Source organism: Branchiostoma floridae, chromosome 12, assembly GCF_000003815.2.
Source record: "Branchiostoma floridae strain S238N-H82 chromosome 12, Bfl_VNyyK, whole genome shotgun sequence".
Lineage (NCBI taxonomy): Eukaryota > Metazoa > Chordata > Leptocardii > Amphioxiformes > Branchiostomatidae > Branchiostoma > Branchiostoma floridae.
The window spans coordinates 11315632-11326832 of NC_049990.1; the positions used below are offsets into that span (position 1 = coordinate 11315632).

An 11201-nucleotide genomic window follows, 5' to 3' on the forward strand; every position below is an offset into this window, starting at 1 on the left:
TTCTGCGCAAACTCCTAGAGGTGAAGAGCTCCTCCTGTGGGGGTCCCTTCTTCTTGCAGGGTATCACCTTCCTAACCTGAAACATAGAAATATAACAAATATGTGTCATATTCCTTCCTACGTCTTTAGCCAAAAGGAACCTCCTAGCTTTCTCTCCATTATTCTTCGTATTACTAGTTGGGCAATCACCTGGGGGACCAGTTCAACCACTTTTAGTAACAAGACACATGTATTAGAACTACCCAGTCCATTTCACACAATGCACTTTTCTATAGCAACTATTTTTTCTCAGTCCCTTGGCCTTGAGCAGTTTTAGTGTCATAGCAGGACATTTTGCTGTTCCTTTGCTATCATTCCTCTGATGCATGTACCCAAGAAGTATGCACTATAACAAAATGTTCCACTATGTTTTCATAAGCCAAAAAGCAGTTACTCAGTGCCACTGAAAAAAGATAGTGGATACTATCTGAAATGTTTTGCCATCATCAAAACCATAGCCAGTTCATAGAGTAACTGCTTTTGGGCGTATCTTATTACCTGGATGTCTAACCTTCATCAACATTTGCATTCATAACACTAGCAGACAGTAGAATTTCTATGTTTGGAAACTTTTCAAAGTACATGCATTGAGACGATGGTAATGTTTCTTAGCCTTCAATGAAAAGTACTTATAAACCTCTTAGCATACTACTGAAGTTAACAGAAACCTATCTGACCTGTTCCTCCCAGCCGTCTGGCAGCAGCAGCAGTAGAAAGGCCATGATGAAGATAATGATCGCCATGACCTTAATGGCGCTCACCGTCTTGTTGTGCACAATGGCGTCCACGGCTGGAACAAGGAAAACAATACGTTAAAAGCAGAAGCCTTCATACTAAGTTCATAGTTAGCTCTCTGGGCCTTTAAGGGCATAATACACTTTTCCTGCTATGGAGGCTAAAATAAAGCAGTTAATCAAGCAACTGGAAATGATTTTGGAAATGGTCATATGTTTTAGATAGCTAGTGTCAGTGACACTGAAGATATCTTGAAGAAAGTGTTTTTAGTACCCTTACTAGTTAACTGATGAATAGAATAAATTGATTGGAACAGAATATTCAACATTTACATTTGGTCAGACCTAGAAGACAGGCCATTGCATTCAATATACCAATGACGATGTGACTGCAACAACACATCTTTACAAGACCTATCAGTGAATAATCGCGATGGTAGGCTTGTCAAGGTTCACTCAAAGTCTTGTTGAACGTTTCCACTGTGACTGGGAAAACGTATTTACTTGTAATACATAGACGCTGTTTTTCTCCGTCTACGCATTCCAAATGAATACGTTTTTCCCAGAGTCACAACGGCTAGGAAAATGTGCAGATTTTGTCCACACAAAGTCGACAGGCATTACCTGCGTTCACCGGGACAGCCACGAGGATACCGACTGAGATGAAGATGGGGAACGTGAAGGCAGCTCCAAAGTTGATCAGCTGTATAAAGGCTGTAACAAGACCGTTCAGAGTGAAACTCATATAGCAGAAAGTAGCCTGACTAAAAAAGGCGCTCCTGGCGACGGCCCGACAGTTGCCGAGGGGTCATTAACCCTAGCCGCTGGCCAGCGAAAGATTGTGTTGAGCAAATGGCACGTAATTTTGCGCTTTCTAAAGCGCCATCTAGCGGTTAAAATGATCATGACAGGCTATAAATGTGGACACACTGTCCTTGGTGCTGAAACCACGATTACTGATGTCGGCTGCTTTCACTTGGCGAGTCTTTTATCACAGCTGCTTCAAAGTCTTCAACCGGTAATGAGGATAAAGTTTCGTGAAAACTGCAACTATACGACACCTTTTTGGCGTTTTTGTGTTGAATGTGGAAACTCATTAAGCCATAAAAACTCATCGCAAATGTGAGTGGCAATACAGTGTTTCAAAACAGACGCAAAAACAGTCAGAAAGGGAGGTTTACGATACAGTCGTATAATCAATTCATACATACATGAATAGATACATAAAAACATACATACATATATACAATATAACGGAGGGTCCCATAACTTGGAACGTAAATTTGTAAGTTCGATATCGTATTGCACTAATGTCGGTTGTATGAAACTGTTCCGTTTTGTCGAATAGCATGTGATTGTATCAGAGCAGAGTGTGGAGGTTACATATACACATACAAAATTTACATACATTTGTACATAGATACATAGAAAAAACAAGCACCCACCGAAGTTGAATCCGGCGGTTGCGCACAGGTATTGCCAAGGCAGTGCGTGTAAGCCCCATATTTCTGCCCCCGTGAAGTACAGAACCAGTCCGACCGGCCACAGAAACAGCAGAGTGCATAGTCCTAGTAACGTCATGAACAGCGCCACCTGCCCAGAATCCGCCTCTCCCAATAGCCACTTAAACAGCACCTGGAGAAGGCCAGGGGCAATCTGTTTATGCTATTCCATGATCGTTTTAAAGTAAGGGTACTTAGAAGGTTAGACGTCATCGAGGTAGAAAAAGTTGAAATGTTTTAAAGAATTTGTTGTTGTTGTTGTTTTTTTCCATTACAACGCTTTTGATGATGCCAAACTAGTTATTGAAATCCTGACTGTAAGAAAGTGACAATTCAACCATTTTGTGTTGCAAAGTTTTTAATGTGAATAAACCATATTTCTGTCTTTCTCTTGATTAGCCAACAAGCACTGGATATGAGTATGAAAACGGTCAGACGTTTCAGATAGCATCCAATATCTTCCGTCAGTGACACTGAGGTAAATTTAGTCCATAGCCTTTTTGAGGCTATAGAGACAGTGGGTTGTTATCCACTGTGTCTACGCACAGTATTGGAAGGCGGATCCAAACCAACTCCTTCCATTGCCTTTTACGTCCCCAACCGAAGTAAGAAAGTGCCTTTCACAGTGACACAACATCTATCCAAGAACGCCAGGAATCAAACCCGGGACCTCTCTATCTCGTGCCCACTAGCCTAGCGACAAGGCCATTCGGTGGCACGATATTCCGTAATTGTAACGTGGGCGTAAATTACACAAATAAAATTTACAGAAGTCTTGAATAGTTATGACAGTGGAGCACTTGGAATTGCAAAAAGATATATGATACAACATCTACAAACTATATTTTGCTTCTCCTAATAGTCAACTAAGCAACACATGGGGTTTGACAGCAGCGAATATCGATTATTTCATTGCGTTTCATGAAGAACTACGAGCGAGTAATTGATACAAAACGGCAATGACGCAAGTGAGGATTATATACAAATTCTTTAAAACAGTACGTACATTAATCTTTTATGACAGTGAGTGCATAAGAAGGACTACACTGTGAAAGTTTGCAAGAGGTAGATTTATTTGAAAATAGCAAAAATAAGGTGAAGTACCCATATTCGGATTATTTGTACTATGCAGCTTCATAAAAGGCAGAAACACTTCAATCTGCGAGTAGTCGACTTTTTTGAGATCAGACCGTATTTTTAGACAGTAAAGAAATGATATTCCTTCGGTTGGTTGAAGTAATATAATGTTGACAAGAACTTTTGACACTACCCCCGCCCTAATGGATTGTAAAGAAGGCCTCTCAAGAAAAGACTAGCACTATAAGTCTATTTTCTCTCACGCTTTCTAGGAATTACAGTTAAATCCTGACTCCAGTGTTTCTGCTGTAAGACAGCTATATATAAATCCAGTCATCCATCTTGAAGGTATCAATATACTCCAAACGTCTCTTCAGATTATTGCAATGGATTATCTTGTAGTTTGCAAGGTGCAAGAGTATATACCATTAGTCAGACTCAACCGAATAGAGTGGTTCTGGATTCTTCAGTCAAATCATATCTTCTTTATGGATAAAACCCCGATTTAAAGGGCCGGTATGGCATTCGTAAAATGGCCTAAGGTGATAAGATAGAAACATTCCCGAGAGTCAAGCCCTCGGCAGATATGGAGTCGTTCCAGTCTACTATCAGATGTTGTATCGGTCAGTAGGTTAGGGGCCTTAGAGATGAATTAGGATAAACAGGATCAATCAGTCAAGTAGTTTTTTTGGTAAGGATATCTGGCAATAGTTTTTCTTGTTCACATTATTTTCCATTTGTAATTTGATAATTTCTTGACAAAAAGCTACAAGAATACATTTGAGAGATGATACAAAATAGAGTTGACAACCTATTGGAAATAATTTTTTCTCTTCCTGTCACTAGTTGTAAACTGGTTTGTGAAATGGCATTGTTTGGTATTTCCTTTCTGTATCTATTTGTCCAATCACACACATTTTCAGTCTGTCCATGAAGTCGATTAGTTATCAGGTATGACATCATCTAGCTATAGGCCACTAGTCATTTTCTAGAGCGTGACTTGAATCTACGTGGGATGTTTTGCCATGTAAAGATTTACGACAGCTCTGTTCAGGCGACAGCAGGCAGTAAAGATCGAAGAGGAGTATCATAAAACATGTGAAGTAAAGGTGTTAAGAATCAGAGAAACTTTTATAGCCGTGATGCCCCAAATGGAAAGAAATATATAATTTTGTAATTGCTTTCTTGTATTGATGAAATATGAATTAAAATACCTGAGTGCCATGCCCTGTGTTAGCCACTGGCTAAATACTTTTGCCGACTTAACCGCAAACCGCATTAAATTTTTGTGCTTTGTGGCCTAGATATATATTCCCGTTTAAAACGTGGATAGCCAGCAAAAGTATTAAGCCAGCGGTCACTACAGAGGATGACACTGCTATAAAAGACCTACCTTGTACAAGGCATGCCCAGCGGACGCCCCCACCCCCAGCGCCACCCCTAAAAGAGAGGAGCCGCCAAAACCGTCGGAGTAGGACATCAGCACGATCCCAGATATCCCCAAAATCACCGACATGATCTGGAACATCAAGCACAACAAGGGTCATCGGGGTCAACATTTAGGTCACACAAATCACATTAGGTCGTTACTTGTAGTACTGGCGGACGTATTGAGTACAACATTGGGTCATCAGGGCACCTCATCTGTATGCGGGTTTTCCGTAGGATATTGGTGTAAAACATTGATTGATAGATTTGTGTTGGAATAATGTCAGATGAATGGGCTGAAATGTTGATGAGGGTAGTCATAACCATACAGTTTGTCGCGACGTCGTAACATTGTGGGTAAGGCCTCAAGAGATGACATTAATCAGTCTCAATAAAACAGATGCAAGCAACCGTGCATAAAAAAATAATGGCGAAGTTTAAGGATCTTAGTTTTGACGAACTTACTGAACTTAATGTGAACAGTGTGAAGAAATGATTGAATACACAGAACATTATGTAATAGACAGCAGATCCTTAGCTTTATCATTGTCAAGTTGTTGATCGTCTTGTTTCAAAAGATGATGTAACAAAGTAACTTTTATGCCTCAATCTTTTTCTTTCAAATCCAATATAAATCAAAAATAGCATACTGTATTTCTGTTCCACAGGGCACAGTTAGGTGTCTCTTATATGGGACTTTCTCCCGTTCAAATATTTTATCCGTAATATTACAAATACCCACACCATTTGGTTGGCGGATAAATACATGTACTGTGCTTTGCGAAGAGTCTGTGAGTGTTTTAATCCACCAGCATGGCTGCCGCTCAATGACGCCATAGTCACGTGACTACACATACACATACACAGCATGATGATGTACCGACACTGGCAAAAGCGAACTTTTCCCTGACCAGTATCCAGGACAGAAGGACAAATACTGTGTTTTGCGATGAGTTTGTTTGCCTTTAGTCAACCAACATGGCGGTCACTCAATGACGTCATAGTCACGTGACTACAAATACAGACCCTCTACTCACCCCGGCAGAAGCGAACTTTTCCCTGAGCAGTATCCAGGACAGTAGGTACACGAAGGAGACGTTGGAGACATAGAGCGCTGAGACGTCGGTGCCGGGCACCAGGCTGAGGGCCAGCACGAACATGTAGTGCGCCGCCACGGTCAGCACGGAGAACGGCGCGGCGCGCACGAAGAAGGAGCGGACGGTCAGACCCTGCTCCCCGAACACCTTAGCACACTCCCTGCGGTGCCAATAACAGGTGGTTAGTAGTATGTTAGGAGGTGGATGAGTCTCAATTTTCAGACGGTGCAATGTTCTGGACAGCATGTATCATTTAATATTATCTAAGTCAAATCAGAAAGCTGTTGAAAGCAATATAATTATACAGAAATAATCATTGATAAGTAGGTTGCTAAGTGGCTTTACTTATGCATAATCGATATCTTTTTTCGGTCTTTCCAGAAGTGTTAACATTGTTAGAGACAAGATTTTGACTGATTGTCCCAACATGAGAAATAAGAATGAGCCGAATCTACATTCCTGTTTGGTGTTAAACATCGAAGTCACGAGTTGACCAACGCAACGGTTTTGCGGGAGAATCTTAAGGACTAAAGTAAGGTAAGATTATACATGACGTCGACTCACTTGACGGTTGTTGCCAGTGGCTTGTTCTCTCTCGAACACGTGCGCACGGAGGCGAAGTACAACGGGAAGGTGGCCGCCAACCACACGCTGCAGAACCACACCACCAGGTAGGGGGCGTGGAAGTACGGCTGGTACGTGGCCTGCGCCAACTGGGTTGACGCCACCCAGGAGCCGCCGATCCCCAGGGTGGCGATCCCGCCCAGGATGGTCTTTCTCCTCGTGTCGGTAAGGCAGCAGCAGGTTTCAGTGGACGGCGGTGGTTCCTCCGTGTTCTCAACCACTTCATTGGCGTCTGTACAAAGGAATAGAGAGAATTCTTTTTATTTAGTTGTTTTGGGACAGACGTGGACAATGTGGAACTGTACTCAAGTCAACTTATTTTAACAGTGCCACAAACAAAATACATACAAAACGTATACAAAGATAGTATTTTACCTCCACGACCGAAGTCAGGTACCCATTTCTACACCTGGGTGAAGTGAGGACGGTTGTGTGCCTTTCCTAAGGGTACAACGTCGGGGGCACGGCGAGTATCGAACTCGGGACCTCTAGATTCCAAGCCAACACTCTACAAGCTACACAACAAACGACGCCACTAGAGAAATATTTGGGTCCACAACATAAAAGTATGCCTGTGTTGTATATCGTATAACCTGGATGTTTACAGTTGACATCAAACCTCACAAATATATAATTTTGAAAAATTCTGTGTACTTTGTGCATTTCATTGAACTGCCATTCTTACTATGTACACGTGGTTAATCTAAACTATTCCTACAGTTACCCTTATTCAATGAAGCCTGAACACGCAAACATCTGTAACTTGATTCTCAATGAGAAAATTCAAACCTAATGCTCTTCGTACTAGATAAATTTCTGATCATACGACTATTGAAGAGCCAGTACCTAAAACACACCAACAATCATGCACTATCTTGACATATGTTGGAAGCAAAAATGACTTATTTTTCTGTCGTATACATTTATAACAGAAGGAGGCGCAGAGTTTTTAGGTCGGAGGCCTTCAGTACTGAGAGATTCGCTATATAAACTACGTTTGGGATTACTCTGTTTGCCGTAAAGTATGTTACGGCCTCCATAGGGCAAAGGTTCCCGTCATACTGCGCAGTTCTGAGTATGACAAATACGGCAGCCATAATTGAGCGACCTGGAGGTCACGCGACAAATTGCGCACCAGAATACATGACTACGATGTAAAACATCCCTCAGAATCAACATAAAGCGACAGATCGAGATATACTCGTGCAGCCGATGATATTTTTTGAATGGGTGACAGGGAAATGCAGCTTGAGTGTTGCCGAATGGTGTGGGCCAAGGGTAGGTCAAGTAATACTTTATACTTAGGTCGTTACTTGTAGTACAGGCGGACGTATTGAGTACAACATTACTATTTTCTATTTCTAATTTTATTTTCCTTTATCGACAACATTTACAAATAATTTTACATAACATAAAGTGAACCATCCAAATCATAAAGCTCGACCAAACCTAATACAGAGGAGATGTAACTATAGCTATAGGGTTAAGGATAAATCAAACAGAGAATGATGTATCAGTGTTAGATAATCTTCCCCACTTTCCTTGGTGATTCGCCATCTTCCCTCTCCAGCTAGCAATTTGACATTTAACCTTTCGATTAAAGTAGTTAATAAATGATTTAAAATAAACACTTTTGGATTCTCTGCAGCTATAGATGTAAATTTGGGCCAATAACACAATAGGATTGCCAATTGCAGAGGTCCTTCGATTAAGATTACCAAAGATTATATTACAAGAAGTTATAATTAATGTTTAAAATGTTTTTAAAAAAAGGTTTTTACTTTTTCAACAAAATCAATTACTTAGGGTCAACTTAGACTGTTTCCTATCAACGACGTAGGTATATAATGTAGTACCCTAAGCTTTATGATATTTGTTAAAGGAGCGACCTTAAAATGTTGCAGAAGTGTTCCCATATGATCAAAGGGCACGAAGAGCTCACATACAATTTCTTGGTTTGACGTCATCAAGCGCATCCCTACCCCATCGGTACTAGCCTATGTGTCAACAACAATTTCTTAGTACCATATCATTATCGATTATGTGCACTTCCATCGATTCAGATATCAAAGGTGGGCTAGAATAGGAGCATTTGGATCAAATACTTGTATGTTATACGCAAGATGACATTTGTTCAAGTTACTGAGATAGGTTTTAGAAACGGACAGATGTTTCAGGTAGCATCCACTATCTTTCGTCAGCGACACTGGGCAAAACCTGTGCTTCAACCTGTGTTACTTCTAACAACAAAAAAACTAATGAAATTTCATATGCAAGTGAGGTAATAATTGATGTATAGATGTGAGGTGAATGCAATATTCATATAATTCAATAGGAAACAAAAATAAGACATGGATGTGTATGTTATATAATTGACTTTTGCACATGACATAAAACATATTGCCACTAGATTATACAGTTAGATACTAATTAAATTACTAATGGTTGGTATATATAGCTTGAGTTGCAGGTATCAAACATGGCATCTTAAGCCTTTTATGAATGCGTTACTAGTTATTTCGCTACGTCTTTCGTTTAGCACAGTCTTAGTTTTATTGATTTATGGCTTTTACGCTCGTACTCCTGTCACTGATAATCATAAAAACTGAACAAAAAAAAACAGTTGGTTTTATACAGTATGATATAAAACCAAATGATGAAATATGCATCATCACCTTGAAGAATGACAAATGCGTAGAAGCCTCTAAACTGCACGGTCTATTTGCCAGTTAATTTCTTTCCTGTTGGTGCAATAATGCGAAGTTATCCAGCTGGACCGTATAGGTTTGGGATTTTGGGATTCCTTGCAGTTAACAGAAGTGTGCGTTAATCCGTTGTGCAATCAACTGACTTCTACGTATTACCTTCCTTTGATGTGGACACTCACGTAACTTACTGAATTGACTAAAGGAAGAAACTTATAAATCACACCAAGTGGTGATTTCTTTTCATTGTTTTATTATTCAAATAAGTAAAAAGCAAAACATTGATACTTAAGCATGTAAAAGTACACAACATTACAGAAAACTTACAACAGCTAAGCTTTAGAATATATCCTGTAAACTTGTAGAGCACGTGGTTAGTGGTTAGATTTAACAGCAACTGCATAGAACCTTGAAGGAAATTGCACTCGGCAAGTGCCCCCTTCGTGCAGCTATAGATAACGAAGATGCAGAAAGTAAGGGTTCCTGACGTGTCCCAATTTCCTTGGTTTCCTTCTTAAGCATTCTCAGCACTCTTGACTCCAAGTACCCGCACTTTAAGGTCGTATATATAGATAACACGGTGCGTTTCGTCTTCGAGGTCATCTTATCTCTCTCGACGTAATGTGATTTTGGAAGGCTGCCGTGATACATGTAGTATGATACATGTATAACAGTTATATGTGCTCCAATGGGACCTTTAATCTTCATTTCCAAACCGACTATTCCTAAAATAAAGAGAAGAGGCAAATGGTAGTTGAAGATAATTGTTCATATATATTCATTACAATTATTTTCACAGCAAACCTTGGATGATAATTTTTCACACGATCATTGTAGCATTGTGTCTTTTAGAGCTTGATCATAGTATGTCACCAAATTTTCTTGCTTTACACTGTATTTTTTTTTACAAAAGGCAGGCATTAGCAAACAAGGCATGTGAGAAAATTAGATTGAAGGTACCACAGTAATGAAGTATAGTGCCGACCGCAATAAGATAAACAGGAAAAGACTCGTGAACGGATTCATTGATTTCTGCAAGGGCAGCTGGGAAATTCGCGTCAAAATCTAGTAACAGGTTGGGGAAAGTCCACGAATGTACTTATGGGACTGTAGGCACTTATTAGGAACCTGCATGAGATAGTCGTTGAATGTTCCTTTTTAAACGAAGAATCTGTGTTAAATTGTAAATTTTTGTTTCCCTTTTCCCGTGTCTCCCTCTCACGCACCATGTTACCCCCCCCTCTCTCTTTCTCTCTCTGTCCATGAGAGTGTGTATAAGATGCAATATCAAAATACGTCATCTTTGTTATATAGAGCTATCGTATTCTGTTCCTCTGACACAGACTTTATGGCTGAACTGCCCTTACGTAAATTGTATGCTAATTATCTCAATGAAAAAGGAGATATAGTTTAGGGTGTGTCTGTTAACGTTTTTCTGTCTGTCTGTCTGTCTGTCTAACTCTATCTGTCTGTGTGTTCAGGGGTGCCTAAGCATTTGCACGAACCCTATGAAATTCGTACGAATATTATGTGATACACACGAATCACTATGCGAAAACGCACGAATATTATGAAATTCGCACGAATCACTATGCGAAATCGTACGAATTTTATGAAATTCGCACGAATCACTATGTGACACACACGAGCCTTATGTGATTTGCACGATCCTTATGCAAAAACGGCGGCCGGGAGGAGGCATGATTTTGAGCGTTTCTACCCGAGATATTTATATTTCAAGGCATGGAATGGACATTTACCGTCGTAAAGATGTATTTGATAGCCTGTGAGCTACTGTTTAGCTTCATTTCGGCGTGTTACATCGTATTTTCAGTCGCCGAAGCGGCGAAGTCGCCATCTTGAAAATCCCGCTCCGTTTGTCACGTGACCCCGCCAGTGGTTGCGCAATTTCGCATAAGGATCGTGCAAATCACATAAGGCTCGTGTGTGTCACATAGTGATTCGCGCGAATTTCATAAAATTCGTACGATTTCG

The 11201-nt window shown here is 40.3% G+C and overlaps 1 protein-coding gene across 1 annotated transcript in view; it reads right to left on the reverse strand.

Moving 5' to 3' along the window:
• Positions 1-11201, reverse strand: part of LOC118426976 (solute carrier family 35 member F4-like) — a 32363-nt gene that overhangs the window by 787 nt on the left and 20375 nt on the right. Inside the window, exons 2-8 of the mRNA XM_035836609.1 lie at positions 6442-6733; positions 5818-6037; positions 4746-4871; positions 2219-2408; positions 1398-1487; positions 717-829; positions 7-76 (exon numbers count right to left, since the gene is read on the reverse strand). Of these exons, the coding sequence (XP_035692502.1) occupies positions 7-76; positions 717-829; positions 1398-1487; positions 2219-2408; positions 4746-4871; positions 5818-6037; positions 6442-6733 (1101 nt within the window). The remainder of the gene's footprint in view (positions 1-6; positions 77-716; positions 830-1397; positions 1488-2218; positions 2409-4745; positions 4872-5817; positions 6038-6441; positions 6734-11201) is intronic.